This window comes from Ranitomeya variabilis, chromosome 2, assembly GCF_051348905.1.
Source record: "Ranitomeya variabilis isolate aRanVar5 chromosome 2, aRanVar5.hap1, whole genome shotgun sequence".
Classification (NCBI taxonomy): Eukaryota; Metazoa; Chordata; class Amphibia; order Anura; family Dendrobatidae; genus Ranitomeya; species Ranitomeya variabilis.
Genome location: NC_135233.1, coordinates 1,101,180,445 through 1,101,198,208, shown reverse-complemented (window position 1 = coordinate 1,101,198,208; position 17,764 = coordinate 1,101,180,445). Strand labels below are relative to the sequence as shown.

General features: G+C 48.7%; 1 protein-coding gene across 1 annotated transcript; it reads right to left on the bottom strand.

The window, feature by feature from the left end:
• Positions 1–2,658: 2,658 nt before the first annotated feature.
• On the bottom strand, positions 2,659–15,668 carry LOC143804085 (adhesion G-protein coupled receptor F1-like). Its single transcript, XM_077281821.1, has 3 exons — positions 14,673–15,668; positions 11,590–11,631; positions 2,659–3,087 (listed from the first exon to the last, which is right to left on the bottom strand). The coding sequence occupies exons 1-3, from the start codon at positions 15,666–15,668 to the stop codon at positions 2,659–2,661; spliced, it is 1,467 nt and encodes a 488-aa protein (XP_077137936.1).
• Positions 15,669–17,764: the final 2,096 nt, after the last annotated feature.

The window sequence follows — 17,764 nt, the reverse complement described above, 5'->3', positions numbered from 1 at the left end:
CCCTCCTATGGCCCCCTCCACGTCTCCTGGTCTGTCTCCTGGTAGCGCCTCAAGCCAATGGACACTACGCTGACAGACACAGCAAACCTTCTTGCCACAGCTCGCATTGATGTGCCATTCTGGATGAGCTGCACTACCTGAGCCACTTGTGTGGGTTGTAGAGTCCGTCTCATGCTACCACGAGTGTGAAAGTACAACCAACATTCAAAAGTGACCAAAACATCAGCCAGAAAGCATTGGTACTGAGATGTGGTCTGTGGTCCCCACCTGCAGAACCACTCCTGTATTGAGGGGGTCTTGATAATTGCCAATAATTTCCATCTGTTGTGTATTCCATTTGCACAACAGCATGTGAAATTGATTATCAAACAGTGTTGCTTCCTAAGTGGACAGTGTGATTTCACAGAAGTTTGATTTACTTGGAGTTATATTCAGTTGTTTAAGTGTTCCCTTTATTTTTTTGAGCAGTGTATATAAGATATGCTCACACCTTGAGCCCAAACTTGACATTTAAGGCTATTAAATAGCACCTTTTTCACCTTTGACTGGTGTGCTGCTTTCATTTTTTGAACTAGTCAATACTCTAAACCACCAGAGAAAATTATATGAGCCTTTTGCTGCCCTAGATCACCAGGAATAATGAATTGCACCCCTCACTCCTATAGACCACCAGGGATAATCATATGAGCCCTTTACTGCCCTAGATCGCCAGGAATAATGACTTGAACCCGACAATCCTCTAGACCATGATTGATATTGATATTCCCTCTTAACAGCCCTAGATCGACAGGAATGATTGCTTGATCCCTTCACTCCTCTAGACCACCAGGGATACTGACTTGAACGTGTTACTGCTTCAGATCCCCAGGGCTAACCATATCAACTCCTCATTACCCTAGACTACAAGGATCATGGCATGAACCCTTATTGCCCTAGAATACTAGGAATAGCTACATGAGACCCTCACTGTCCTAGACCATCAGGTATAAAGACACTAACTCTTTTAGTTCTATACTTGCAGAGATACATACATTAAATCTGTCCTATACCACCAGGGATCCTGTCACTTAACCCCTTTTTTGCTCTTTACCCCCAAGGATCCTGATATTAAGGGAAATTTCCTCTTTCACCAATCTGCTATAGGCACTGATGTAAAAAAACAAACAAACCTAAGTCTTACTCATTCTCCCCGGGTCCAGGGCTGTACCTCCACCACAGTCCTGGTCTCTGTTGTTTGGCTGTATATTATGTTGAGATCGCTGCAGCCAATCACTAAGTTCGTGCAGTCTACATATACAGAGATGCTGAGCTCAGCGACTGGTTGTAGCGCTGTTCATGAGACGCCACCACTTCAGATAACTAATAAAGATGGGGGACGGCAGAGACACATTGCTGGACCTGGGGACAATGAATAAAGCCAGTTGGTTTCTGTACAACAAAACTGTGCCTGCGGGAAGAAGATTGGTGAAAGAGGAAAAAACACTTCACAACTCCTGACCACCAGGGATACTAACATTAACCCCGTATCATCAGACTCCCAGGTATACTAACTCCTCATATCTCTAGACCACCAGGGATGTTGCCACAAACCCATTAACTACCCCGGGTAATTAGGTCTAATTATCTAGGGTCTATTCTTAGCTGTGTGGATCACCTGGCCTAGAGGGAGCAGAGCCGGTCCTGGATTATCCCACTCATGAGGCATCACACTGACTGTAAGCATCCTACAAACAGCCTCATGTATCTCAGTCCCCTGGGCACTCCTCATTAATTCTATCATTCTTGTGTTATCTTAGGTTTTGTGTTCTTGGGAAATGTTATAGCTGGACCCATGCCTGCCGCCCGAGATCTGCAGCTCTCCAGAGATCTGCAGCTCTTCTCTCTCGGTACATGCAGCTCTCCTCTCCCATTATCTGCAGCTCTCCTCTCCCGGTATCTGCAGCTCTCCTGGGATCTACAGCTCTCTTCTCCCAGTATCTGCATTTCTCCTCTCCCGGTATCTGCAGCTCTCCTCTCCCAGTATCTGTAGCTCTCCTCTCCTGGTATCTGCAGCTCTCCTCTCCCGGTATAAGTAGCTCTCCTCTCCCATTTTCTGCAGCTCTCCTCTCCCGGTATCTGCAGCTCTCTTCTCCTGGTAACTGCAGCTCTCCTGGGAGCTACGGCTCTCTTATCCCAGTATCTGCATTTCTCCTCTCCTGGTATCTGCATTTCTCCTCTCCTGGTATCTGCAGCTCTCCTCTCCCAGTATCTGCAGCTCTCCTCTCCCGGTATCTGCAGCTCTTCTCTCCTGGTAACTGCAGCTCTCCTGGGATCTACAGCTCTCCTCTCCCAGTATCTGCATTTCTCCTCTCCCGCTATCTGCAGCTCTCCTCTCCCAGTATCTACAGCTCTCCTCTCCCAGTATTTGCATTTCTCCTCTCCTGGTATCTACAGCTCTCCTCTCCCGGTATCTGCAGCTCTCCTCTCCCAGTATAAGCAGCTCTCCTCTCCCAGTATCTACAGCTCTCCTCTCCCGGTATCTGCAGCTCTCCTCTCCTGGTATAAGCAGCTCTCCTCTCCTGGTATCTGTATCTCTCCTGGGATCTACAGCTCTCCTCTCCTGGTATCTGCAGCTCTTCTCTCCTGGTATCTGCAGCTCTTCTCTCCTGGTATCTGCAGCTATCCTCTCCTGGTATCTGCAGCTCTCCTCTCCTGGTATCTGCAGCTCTCCTCTCCCGGTATAAGTAGCTCTCCTCTCCCATTTTCTGCAGCTCTCCTGGGATCTACAGCTCTCCTCTCCCGGTATCTGCAGCTCTCCTCTCCCGGTATAAGCAGCTCTCCTCTCCCAGTATCTACAGCTCTCCTCTCCCGGTATCTGCAGCTCTCCTGGGATCTACAGCTCTCCTCTCCTGGTATCTGCAGCTCTTCTCTCCTGGTATCTGCAGCTCTCTCGGGATCTACACCTCTCCTCTCCCGGTATCTGCAACTCTCTTCTGTTGGAATATGCAGATTTAGTTCCATAGTTTGGATATGTCTTCTCTCATTATTTCTTACTGAGCTGCCGGTGACTGTTCTCCTCAGGAAATCCTTCTTTAGAAGATCCATCACCTGCAACACAAAGCACAGGAGATACAGTTACAAATGTGTCCTAAGCCATGGACATCTGGTGAAGAGACCTTAGTCTGAGCCCACAGAGACAATACTGAGTGCAAAACTATTCACCCCCTACAGTCAGGATTAGTATACACCTCTTTTGCTTTGCACCTGTGTCCAGTGTAATATCTCTCTGTTCACCTCAGGATCAGGAACACCAGTGATCTGTGTAGTAAATAATCCGCTAATCACTAAGTGCTAAATTATAGCAAGGGATGAATTCATCACTGTCCACCAGGGATCATGTGCAGGATGTATTTTTTCACAAGGGATTATGTGCAGGATGTATCATTGTCCACCAAGGATCATGTAGAGCATGTACGACTGTCCACCACGGATCATGTGAGGGATGTACGAATGTCCACCAGGGGATCATGTACAGGATCTACCACAGCACGCCAGGGATCATGTGAGAATGTATGACTGTCCACGAGGGATCACGTGCAGGATGTACCACTGCCCACCAATGCTGAATACATCACTGCTCAGCAAAGACCAAGTGGAGAATGCACCACTGTCCACCAGGGATCTTATGCAGGATGAACCATTGTACACCAGGGATCAGGTGCAAGATGTAGCACTGTCCACCAGGTGCCATGTGCTGAATACATCACTGCCCACCAGGGACCCTGTGCTGAATACATCACTGCCCACCAGGGACCATGTGCAGAATATGCCACTGCCCACCAGGGACCCTGTGCTGAATACATCACTGCCCACCAGGGACCCTGTGCTGAATACATCACTGCCCACCAGGGACCCTGTGCTGAATACATCACTGCCCACCAGGGACCCTGTGCTGAATACATCACTGCCCACCAGGGACCATGTGCAGAATATGCCACTGCCCACCAGGGACCCTGTGCTGAATACATCACTGCCCACCAGGGACCCTGTGCTGAATACATCACTGCCCACCAGGGACCCTGTGCTGAATACATCACTGCCCACCAGGGACCATGTGCAGAATATGCCACTGCCCACCAGGGACCCTGTGCTGAATACATCACTGCCCACCAGGGACCCTGTGCTGAATACATCACTGCCCACCACGGACCCTGTGTTGAATACATCACTGCCCACCAGGGACCCTGTGCTGAATACATCACTGCCCACCAGGGACCCTGTGCTGAATACATCACTGCCCACCAGGGACCCTGTGCTGAATACATCACTGCCCACCAGGGACCCTGTGCTGAATACATCACTGCCCACCACGGACCCTGTGCTGAATACATCACTGCCCACCACGGACCCTGTGCTGAATACATCACTGCCCACCAGGGACCCTGTGCTGAATACATCACTGCCCACCAGGGACCCTGTGTTGAATACATCACTGCCCACCACGGACCCTGTGTTGAATACATCACTGCCCACCACGGACCCTGTGTTGAATACATCACTGCCCACCAGGGACCCTGTGCTGAATACATCACTGCCCACCACGGACCCTGTGCTGAATACATCACTGCCCACCAGGGACCCTGTGCTGAATACATCACTACCCACCAGGGACCCTGTGCTGAATACATCACTGCCCACCAGGGACCCTGTGCTGAATACATCACTGCCCACCAGGGACCCTGTGCTGAATACATCACTGCCCACCAGGGACCCTGTGCTGAATACATCACTGCCCACCACGGACCCTGTGCTGAATACATCACTGCCCACCACGGACCCTGTGCTGAATACATCACTGCCCACCAGGGACCCTGTGCTGAATACATCACTGCCCACCAGGGACCCTGTGCTGAATGCATCACTGCCCACCAGGGACCCTGTGCTGAATGCATCACTGCCCACCAGGGACCCTGTGTTGAATACATCACTGCCCACCACGGACCCTGTGCTGAATACATCACTGCCCACCAGGGACCCTGTGCTGAATACATCACTGCCCACCAGGGACCCTGTGCTGAATACATCACTACCCACCAGGGACCCTGTGCTGAATACATCACTGCCCACCACGGACCCTGTGCTGAATACATCACTGCCCACCACGGACCCTGTGCTGAATACATCACTGCCCACCACGGACCCTGTGCTGAATACATCACTGCCCACCAGGGACCCTGTGCTGAATACATCACTGCCCACCAGGGACCCTGTGCTGAATACATCACTGCCCACCACGGACCCTGTGCTGAATACATCACTGCCCACCAGGGACCCTGTGCTGAATACATCACTGCCCACCATGGACCCTGTGCTGAATACATCACTGCCCACCAGGGACCCTGTGCTGAATACATCACTGCCCACCAGGGACCCTGTGCTGAATACATCACTGCCCACCAGGGACCCTGTGCTGAATACATCACTGCCCACCAGGGACCCTGTGCTGAATACATCACTGCCCACCAGGGACCCTGTGTTGAATACATCACTGCCCACCAGGGACCCTGTGCTGAATACATCACTGCCCACCATGGACCCTGTGTTGAATACATCACTGCCCACCACGGACCCTGTGCTGAATACATCACTGCCCACCAGGGACCCTGTGCTGAATACATCACTGCCCACCAGGGACCCTGTGTTGAATACATCACTGCCCACCACGGACCCTGTGTTGAATACATCACTGCCCACCAGGGACCCTGTGCTGAATACATCACTGCCCACCAGGGACCCTGTGCTGAATACATCACTGCCCACCACGGACCCTGTGCTGAATACATCACTGCCCACCAGGGACCATGTGATGAATACATCACTGCCCACCACGGACCCTGTGTTGAATACATCACTGCCCACCAGGGACCCTGTGCTGAATACATCACTGCCCACCAGGGACCCTGTGCTGAATACATCACTGCCCACCATGGACCCTGTGTTGAATACATCACTGCCCACCAGGGACCCTGTGCTGAATACATCACTGCCCACCAGGGACCCTGTGCTGAATACATCACTGCCCACCAGGGACCCTGTGTTGAATACATCACTGCCCACCACGGACCCTGTGTTGAATACATCACTGCCCACCAGGGACCCTGTGCTGAATACATCACTGCCCACCAGGGACCCTGTGTTGAATACATCACTGCCCACCACGGACCCTGTGTTGAATACATCACTGCCCACCAGGGACCCTGTGCTGAATACATCACTGCCCACCAGGGACCCTGTGCTAAATACATCACTGCCCACCACGGACCCTGTGCTGAATACATCACTGCCCACCATGGACCCTGTGTTGAATACATCACTGCCCACCAGGGACCCTGTGCTGAATACATCACTGCCCACCACGGACCCTGTGCTGAATACATCACTGCCCACCAGGGACCCTGTGCTGAATACATCACTGCCCACCACGGACCCTGTGTTGAATACATCACTGCCCACCACGGACCCTGTGTTGAATACATCACTGCCCACCAGGGACCCTGTGCTGAATACATCACTGCCCACCAGGGACCCTGTGCTGAATACATCACTGCCCACCAGGGACCATGTGATGAATACATCACTGCCCACCATGGACCCTGTGTTGAATACATCACTGCCCACCAGGGACCCTGTGCTGAATACATCACTGCCCACCAGGGACCCTGTGCTGAATACATCACTGCCCACCAGGGACCCTGTGTTGAATACATCACTGCCCACCACGGACCCTGTGTTGAATACATCACTGCCCACCAGGGACCCTGTGCTGAATACATCACTGCCCACCAGGGACCCTGTGTTGAATACATCACTGCCCACCACGGACCCTGTGTTGAATACATCACTGCCCACCAGGGACCCTGTGCTGAATACATCACTGCCCACCAGGGACCCTGTGCTAAATACATCACTGCCCACCACGGACCCTGTGCTGAATACATCACTGCCCACCATGGACCCTGTGTTGAATACATCACTGCCCACCAGGGACCCTGTGCTGAATACATCACTGCCCACCACGGACCCTGTGCTGAATACATCACTGCCCACCAGGGACCCTGTGCTGAATACATCACTGCCCACCACGGACCCTGTGTTGAATACATCACTGCCCACCACGGACCCTGTGTTGAATACATCACTGCCCACCAGGGACCCTGTGCTGAATACATCACTGCCCACCAGGGACCCTGTGCTGAATACATCACTGCCCACCAGGGACCATGTGATGAATACATCACTGCCCACCAGGGACCCTGTGCTGAATACATCACTACCCACCAGGGACCCTGTGTTGAATACATCACTGCCCACCAGGGACCCTGTGCTGAATACATCACTGCCCACCAGGGACCCTGTGCTGAATACATCACTGCCCACCAGGGACCCTGTGCTGAATACATCACTGCCCACCAGGGACCCTGTGCTGAATACATCACTGCCCACCAGGGACCCTGTGCTGAATACATCACTACCCACCAGGGACCCTGTGCTGAATACATCACTGCCCACCAGGGACCCTGTGCTGAATACATCACTGCCCACCAGGGACCCTGTGTTGAATACATCACTGCCCACCAGGGACCCTGTGTTGAATACATCACTGCCCACCAGGGACCCTGTGCTGAATACATCACTGCCCACCAGGGACCCTGTGCTGAATACATCACTGCCCACCAGGGACCCTGTGCTGAATACATCACTGCCCACCAGGGACCCTGTGCTGAATACATCACTGCCCACCAGGGACCCTGTGCTGAATACATCACTGCCCACCAGGGACCCTGTGCTGAATACATCACTGCCCACCACGGACCCTGTGCTGAATACATCACTGCCCACCAGGGACCCTGTGCTGAATACATCACTGCCCACCACGGACCCTGTGCTGAATACATCACTGCCCACCAGGGACCCTGTGCTGAATACATCACTGCCCACCAGGGACCCTGTGCTGAATACATCACTGCCCACCAGGGACCCTGTGCTGAATACATCACTGCCCACCAGGGACCCTGTGCTGAATACATCACTGCCCACCAGGGACCCTGTGCTGAATACATCACTACCCACCAGGGACCCTGTGTTGAATACATCACTGCCCACCAGGGACCCTGTGCTGAATACATCACTGCCCACCAGGGACCCTGTGCTGAATACATCACTGCCCACCAGGGACCCTGTGCTGAATACATCACTGCCCACCACGGACCCTGTGTTGAATACATCACTGCCCACCAGGGACCCTGTGCTGAATACATCACTGCCCACCAGGGACCCTGTGCTGAATACATCACTGCCCACCAGGGACCCTGTGCTGAATACATCACTGCCCACCAGGGACCCTGTGCTGAATACATCACTGCCCACCAGGGACCCTGTGCTGAGTACATCACTACCCACCAGGGACCCTGTGTTGAATACATCACTGCCCACCAGGGACCCTGTGCTGAATACATCACTGCCCACCAGGGACCCTGTGCTGAATACATCACTACCCACCAGGGACCCTGTGTTGAATACATCACTGCCCACCAGGGACCCTGTGCTGAATACATCACTGCCCACCAGGGACCCTGTGCTGAATACATCACTGCCCACCAGGGACCCTGTGCTGAATACATCACTGCCCACCACGGACCCTGTGTTGAATACATCACTGCCCACCAGGGACCCTGTGCTGAATACATCACTGCCCACCAGGGACCCTGTGTTGAATACATCACTGCCCACCAGGGACCCTGTGTTGAATACATCACTGCCCACCAGGGACCCTGTGTTGAATACATCACTGCCCACCAGGGACCCTGTGCTGAATACATCACTGCCCACCAGGGACCCTGTGCTGAATACATCACTGCCCACCACGGACCCTGTGTTGAATACATCACTGCCCACCAGGGACCCTGTGCTGAATACATCACTGCCCACCACGGACCCTGTGCTGAATACATCACTACCCACCAGGGACCCTGTGCTGAATACATCACTGCCCACCACGGACCCTGTGTTGAATACATCACTGCCCACCAGGGACCCTGTGCTGAATACATCACTGCCCACCAGGGACCCTGCGCTGAATACATCACTGCCCACCAGGGACCCTGTGCTGAATACATCACTGCCCACCAGGGACCCTGTGTTGAATACATCACTGCCCACCAGGGACCCTGTGTTGAATACATCACTGCCCACCACGGACCCTATGTTGAATACATCACTGCCCACCAGGGACCCTGTGTTGAATACATCACTGCCCACCACGGACCCTGTGTTGAATACATCACTGCCCACCAGGGACCCTGTGCTGAATACATCACTGCCCACCAGGGACCCTGTGCTGAATACATCACTGCCCACCAGGGACCCTGTGTTGAATACATCACTGCCCACCAGGGACCCTGTGCTGAATACATCACTGCCCACCAGGGACCCTGTGCTGAATACATCACTGCCCACCAGGGACCCTGTGCTGAATACATCACTGCCCACCACGGACCCTGTGTTGAATACATCACTGCCCACCAGGGACCCTGTGTTGAATACATCACTGCCCACCAGGGACCCTGTGCTGAATACATCACTGCCCACCAGGGACCCTGTGCTGAATACATCACTGCCCACCAGGGACCCTGTGCTGAATACATCACTGCCCACCACGGACCCTGTGTTGAATACATCACTGCCCACCAGGGACCCTGTGTTGAATACATCACTGCCCACCAGGGACCCTGTGTTGAATACATCACTGCCCACCACGGACCCTGTGCTGAATACATCACTGCCCACCAGGGACCCTGTGCTGAATACATCACTGCCCACCAGGGACCCTGTGCTGAATACATCACTGCCCACCAGGGACCCTGTGCTGAATACATCACTGCCCACCAGGGACCCTGTGCTGAATACATCACTGCCCACCAGGGACCCTGTGCTGAATACATCACTGCCCACCAGGGACCCTGTGCTGAATACATCACTGCCCACCAGGGACCCTGTGCTGAATACATCACTGCCCACCAGGGACCCTGTGCTGAATACATCACTGCCCACCAGGGACCCTGTGTTGAATACATCACTGCCCACCACGGACCCTGTGTTGAATACATCACTGCCCACCAGGGACCCTGTGTTGAATACATCACTGCCCACCAGGGACCCTGTGTTGAATACATCACTGCCCACCACGGACCCTGTGTTGAATACATCACTGCCCACCAGGGACCCTGTGCTGAATACATCACTGCCCACCACGGACCCTGTGTTGAATACATCACTGCCCACCAGGGACCCTGTGTTGAATACATCACTGCCCACCACGGACCCTGTGTTGAATACATCACTGCCCACCAGGGACCCTGTGTTGAATACATCACTGCCCACCAGGGACCCTGTGCTGAATACATCACTGCCCACCACGGACCCTGTGTTGAATACATCACTGCCCACCAGGGACCCTGTGCTGAATACATCACTGCCCACCAGGGACCCTGTGCTGAATACATCACTGCCCACCAGGGACCCTGTGTTGAATACATCACTGCCCACCAGGGACCCTGTGTTGAATACATCACTGCCCACCAGGGACCCTGTGTTGAATACATCACTGCCCACCAGGGACCCTGTGCTGAATACATCACTGCCCACCAGGGACCCTGTGTTGAATACATCACTGCCCACCAGGGACCCTGTGTTGAATACATCACTGCCCACCAGGGACCCTGTGCTGAATACATCACTGCCCACCAGGGACCCTGTGCTGAATACATCACTGCCCACCAGGGACCCTGTGCTGAATACATCACTGCCCACCAGGGACCCTGTGCTGAATACATCACTGCCCACCAGGGACCCTGTGCTGAATACATCACTGCCCACCAGGGACCCTGTGTTGAATACATCACTGCCCACCAGGGACCCTGTGTTGAATACATCACTGCCCACCAGGGACCCTGTGCTGAATACATCACTGCCCACCAGGGACCCTGTGCTGAATACATCACTGCCCACCAGGGACCCTGTGCTGAATACATCACTGCCCACCAGGGACCCTGTGCTGAATACATCACTGCCCACCAGGGACCCTGTGCTGAATACATCACTGCCCACCAGGGACCCTGTGCTGAATACATCACTGCCCACCACGGACCCTGTGCTGAATACATCACTGCCCACCAGGGACCCTGTGCTGAATACATCACTGCCCACCACGGACCCTGTGCTGAATACATCACTGCCCACCATGGACCCTGTGCTGAATACATCACTGCCCACCAGGGACCCTGTGCTGAATACATCACTGCCCACCAGGGACCCTGTGCTGAATACATCACTGCCCACCAGGGACCCTGTGCTGAATACATCACTGCCCACCAGGGACCCTGTGCTGAATACATCACTGCCCACCAGGGACCCTGTGCTGAATACATCACTGCCCATTAACAATGTTTACTTTTATCAATGTTACAATGTTAGAAATAACTTCTATCCGGTGTGAGGTGATTACAATCGTTTGCATCCGATAGAGCAGATGACTGAGGTTTCGCTTCTCACCTTTTTATCCAGGAGACATGCAAACAGCAGAATGAAGAAGCCCTGAGGGATGAAATCATGATATGGTCAGGACATGTGCAGAGTGTGGCTGCTATAACCTAGGCTTAGATAGCATTCTTTATCTGTGCTAAGTACTGTTACTTGTACAGCTCTACTAATGCAGCCAGAGACCCCCACCCCTGTCCACATTACAAGGGTGGTCTTCTGATTTACACTATGCAACTTCAAACATGGTCTTCAGATGAGATTAACTCAGCTGCTTCACCCCGTGGTGATGGTAGGAATAGTCCGACTGTATGAAGGAGCTACTTCTACACACATTACCTGCAGCGGACCTAGACACTACAGCACCTGGAGAGGATCTACTGTATACATGCAAACATGAGAAGATCTAGACATGTTATCTGGAGAGGATCTAGATAGTTACCTGGAGAGAATCTAGACAGGTTACCGGGAGAGGATCTAATGTATACATGCTACCAGTAGAAGATCTAGAAACACGACAATACCTAGAGAGGAAACATTATCTGTAGAGGATCTAGAGTGGTTACCTGGATAGAATCTAGACAGGTTACCCGGAAAGGATCTACTGTATATATGTTACCTGGAAAATAAACATTTTCTGGAGAGGATATACACGTTACCTGGAGAGGATCTAGACACACTACAGGAGCAGGAGAGGAAATATTATCTGTAGAGGATCTAGACTGGTTACCTGAAGAGGATCTAGACTGGTTACTTAGAGAGGATCTATATATGTTACCTGGGAAGGATCTAGGTCTTCTATATGTTACCTATAGCTGGCCTTGAAATGTTACCTGGAGAGGATCTAGAAACATTATATGGAGAGGATCTAGACAAGTTACCTGAATATGATCCACTGTATACATATTACTGGGAGAAGATCGAAGCACGCTACTGATCCTGGAGAGAAAACATTATCTATAGAGGACCTAGAAAGGTTACCTGGAAAGGATCTACTATACACATATACTTGCCTGGAAAGGAAACATTACACTGGTCAACAGCATTTTTGGTGCCAAAGATATTTCATCGAATTTGGGGTATTTTTGGGGTGCTGATTCTGAATATGTCATCAGTTTTGCCAGATTGGCTCAAGTTTTTGGTATCTTATTTATAGCACTTGTTGGTAAATGCGACGCATCATCTCATTAATTTCTTTGGATTAGTACTTGAACTGAGCAGTTCTCAATATAGTTTTGTGTTAATTAGTGTTCTAAAAGTTTGTTCATAGCTTGATTTTTGCACTAACTTTATGTTGTTGTCTGTTTTCCAGTGAAAAGCATGAACTCATCAAGAAGAAGTTGTCTTAACGATCCAGACTCATTCTGTTACATTTGTGGTGAATACACACTGCCAAAACATAGAAGAAACATAACAGACTTCGTAAAAAAAGTGTATTTTGCCTATTTTGGGGTTATGCTTGGGGACCAAGACAAGTTTTGGGCACCACACATAGTGTGCAAAGCATGTATCGAATTATTACGAAAATGGAGCAAAGGACAAAGAAAAAGCTTCAAATTTGGTGTTCCAATGGTGTGGAGAGAGCCAAAAAATCATCATGATGACTGTTATTTCTGTGCAGTGCAAGTGCAAGGATTCAATAAGCATAAGAAACGAAAATGGGAGTAACATGGAATCTGCAAGAAGGCCTGTCCCTCATTGTGAAGATGTGCCTGTACCTGTGGTTACCATAAATAACAGTCATCATGATGATTTTTTGGCTCTCTCCACACCATTGGAACACCAAATTTGAAGCTTTTTCTTTGTCCTTTGCTCCATTTTCGTAATAATTCGATACATGCTTTGCACACTATGTGTGGTGCCCAAAACTTGTCTTGGTCCCCAAGCATAACCCCAAAATAGGCAAAATACACTTTTCTTACGAAGTCTGTTATGTTTCTTCTATGTTTTGGCAGTGTGTATTCACCACAAATGTAACAGAATGAGTCTGTTACAAAACTATATTGAGAACTGCTCAGTTCAAGTACTAATCCAAAGAAATTAATGAGATGATGCGTCGCATTTACCAACAAGTGCTATAAATAAGATACCAAAAATCTCAAAAACTTGAGCCAATCTGGCAAAACTGATGACATAATCAGAATCAGCACCCCAAAAATACCCCAAATTCATAAAAATATTTTGGACACCAGAAAAAAAAATTTTTTTGTTGACCTGTGTTATCTGGAGAGGATTTAGACAGGTTAACTGGAGAGGATCCACTGTATACAAGCTACCAGGAGAGTATATAGACACGTTATCTGGAGAGGATCTAGACACACTACAGTACCTGGAGAGGAAACATCTCTAGAGAATCTAGACTGGTTACCTGGAGAGGATCTAGACTGGTTACCTGGAGAGGATCTACACAAGTTAGCTAGAAAGGATCTACTGTATACATGTTACCTGCAGAAGATCTAGATACATTACCTGGAGAGGATATACTGTATGCATGTTACCTCTAGAAGATCTAGACACATTACCTGGAGAGGATCTACAAACGTTATCTGGAGATCATCTAAATAGGTTACTAGGAGAGGATCCAGACATGTTACCTGGAGGGGATCTACACATGTATTACCTGGAGAAGATCTATACATGTTACTGGAAGAAGATTTAGTCACGTTACCTGGAGCTGACCTAGAAACATTATTTGAAGAGAATCTTGATATGTTACTAGAAGACGATCTAGACATGTCACATGCACAGAATCAAAGCATGTGACATAGAGAGGATCTACCCATTACCTCGAGAGGATCTATTGATGTGCCTTGGAAATTATCTGGACACAATACTAGAAGATGATCTAGACATGTTACCTGGAGAGAGTCTAAACAAGTTACATGGAGAAGATCTAGAAACACTAACTGGAGAGGATCTTGACTTGTTACTAGGAGACAATGTAGACATGTAACCTGGAGAGGGTCTATACACATTACCTGGGGAGGATCTAAGCATGCTACATGGAGGCGATCTTGATATGTTACCTGGAGAGGATCTAGACATTTTATGTGGACAGGGTCTTGACATGTTACGAGGAGTAGATCTAGACATGTTACCTGGAGAGGGTTGAGAAGCACAAACAGGTACTGTAAATATAGGTCTTTTTGGCCAGCAAACATGGGAATCCCAATTGCCCAGGTCAATCCAAACTGGGGTGTACAGAAGAGAACAGCTTTTGCCAACTTCTTCACCACCTCTTCATCTTCCCTGTTTCCTTCAGAGATTGATGGTCGGAGAAGTTTATGAATCACGAGGATGAGAATGAGGAAATTTACAACAATAATAATCACGGTCGGGACACTGAAGGCCATGGAAGCTCCAGAGCTTTTATCCAGCCAGCAGGTCTCGTTCATCCTGTATTGATGTGGGAAATACACCAGGAAGGTTCCCAAGGAGATGACCAAAGGGCAGGCATATCCCAGAACGATGGAGAGGACCAGGAATTCTGTCTTTGTAACATGGTGAAATACAAAAACTAATCGACATACCAAGAATATACCCTGCACCAAGGTCCAGCAGAAGAAACCCAACAGGGAGAAATGGGAGCTGAAGGTGAAGGCTACACAGAGCTGATCCTGGATGTCCGGCTTTATGAGGTCAGATGCTAAAAAAGAGATATTGAAAATCAGGAGAAAAGTGGAAATGTGAAGGATGGAGACGTGTCTGTACACGGCCGAGTTTTTGGATTTTCTCAGGAGGATGATTTGTATTGTGATGCAAAGAAGAAGAGACGCACAGGAGAGGCAAAGTCCAACCTTTGTTATGCAGCTCAATATGGCGTCATTGTAGCTATCGTCAGATTCAGAGTCCATCATCAAGACGGCAAAAGAAGTCAGATGATTACAGATACATTGGGTGATGCCATCGGTGACTTGGGTGACGCATCCCTCTGATGACCACATTTCCAGAGTGAAATCCCAGAACACGCAAACAGCAGTCTGATCACAGGTTCTGGGCCTACACGTGAAGCTCATATTCACATTAACCTCGTGATAACTCCAATTGTTCAGCATCACAACATTTGTTCTTATGTCGCTGGCCAAGTAATACATGAGACTCGTCCCACCATCGACGTACTGACTGGGGAATGTTATGTTCTCGGGACTGAGGGTTATGGAGACTAAGCTCACTTCACAGTCGGAGAAGTAGTCTCCAGGTAAGGAGATGGAGGTGGTGGTGGCATCAAGGTGCACTATGCTGTTATCATCCAGAGAATCACAAGACGTGGAGGTGTACTGGAGGTCTAAGTGCTTGTAAAAGAAGCTGAAAGGCTCAGAGGGGAAAGACATGACGGGGAGAAGCATCTCAAGACACCAAAGAAGATGAGGACCAAGGCTTTCCTCCAAGCTGAGCAAAGGATCCAAGGACATGTCACTCATCAGCTGGTCGTCAATGCGGAGAACTTTCTACCAGAGAAAAAATACAAAACATACGTCAGCTTCAGTCTGTAAGATACAACCAGCAAGAAGTCGTGTGATGAGGAATGGGGGCAACTGGAGAGAAATAATGGCTCTGGAGAGGCCCATAACGTGACACCATAAGCAAGAGATAAGAATCTAACTGTACCCATATAACAGTGCCTGCCATACTGCACTGTGCCGCTAAATAGTGCAAAACATATGTCGTCAATCACACATCATGGCAGAGAAGCATCATACTCACATTTACTGTATCTACGCTGAGCTGGAGGTTAGCCTCCATTACATTACTGGTGATGTTCCCCAATATATACAGAACCAGAGGCAGCTCACTCCCCGAAAATCCAGCAGTGCTGGTGGTGACATAAATCCAGAGGGACTGTAACACTCCAAGTCCCGAAGCTTCCAGCTGATTCTACAAGGAAGAAAAAGAGAACTGCTAAAATACTGCCCCCTACAGTATGTTCAAAGAACGTAACTACTATAAGACTGCTCCTATGTGCAAGAATATAACTACTATAATACTGCCCCCTATGTGCAAGAATATAACTACTATAATACTGCCCCCTATGTGCAAGAATATAACTACTATAATACTGCCCTTATGTACCGGAATATAACTACTATAATACTGCCCCTATATACAAGAATATAACTACTATAATACTGCTCCTATGTGCAAGAATATAACTACTATAATACTGCTCCTATGTACAAGAATATAACTACTATAATACTGCCCCCTATGTACAAGAATATAACTACTATAATACTGCCCTCTATGTACAAGAATATAACTACTATAATACTGCCCCTATGTACAAGAATATAACTATAATACTGCTCCTATGTACAAGAATATAACTACTATAATACTGCCCTCTATATACAAGAATATAACTACTATAATACTGCTCCTATATACAAGAATATAACTACTATAATACTGCTCCTATGTGCAAGAATATAACTACTATAATACTGCCCCTATGTACAAGAACATAACTACTATAATACTGCTCCTATGTGCAAGAATATAACTACTATAATACTGCCTCTATGTACAAGAATATAACTACTATAATACTGCTCCTATGTACAAGAATATAACTACTATAATACTGATCCTATGTACAAGAATATAACTACTATAATACTGCCTCTATGTACAAGAATATAACTACTATAATACTGGCCCTATGTACAAGAATATAACTACTATAATACTGCTCCTATGTACAAGACTATAACTACTATAATACTGCTCCCTATGTACAAGAATATAACTACTATAATACTGCTCCCTATGTACAAGAATATAACTACTATAATACTGCTCCTATGTGCAAGAATATAACTACTATAATACTGCTCCTATGTACAAGAATATAACTACTATAATACTGCTCCTATGTACAAGAATATAACTACTATAATACTGCCCCTAAGTACAAGAATATAACTACTATAATACTGCTCCCTATGTACAAGAATATAACTACTATAATACTGCTCCCTATGTACAAGAATATAACTACAATAATACTGCTCCTATGTGCAAGAATATAACTACTATAATACTGCTCCTATGTACAAGAATATAACTACTATAATACTGCCCCTATGTACAAGAATATAACTACTATAATACTGCCCCTATGTACCGGAATATAACTACTATAATACTGCCCCTATGTACAAGAATATAACTACTATATTACTGCCCCTAT

Excerpts from the sequence above, each read along its gene's own strand:
- LOC143804085 (XM_077281821.1), bottom strand. The coding sequence starts at position 15,668 with ATGTATTACTTGGCCAGCGACATAAGAACAAATGTTGTGATGCTGAAC. Across the intron at positions 11,632-14,672 it reads TGCTTCTCAACCCTCTCCAG|GGCTTCTTCATTCTGCTGTT; the intron begins GTAACATGTCTA and ends TTCATCCCTCAG. Across the intron at positions 3,088-11,589 it reads CATGTCTCCTGGATAAAAAG|GTGATGGATCTTCTAAAGAA; the intron begins GTGAGAAGCGAA and ends TTTGTGTTGCAG.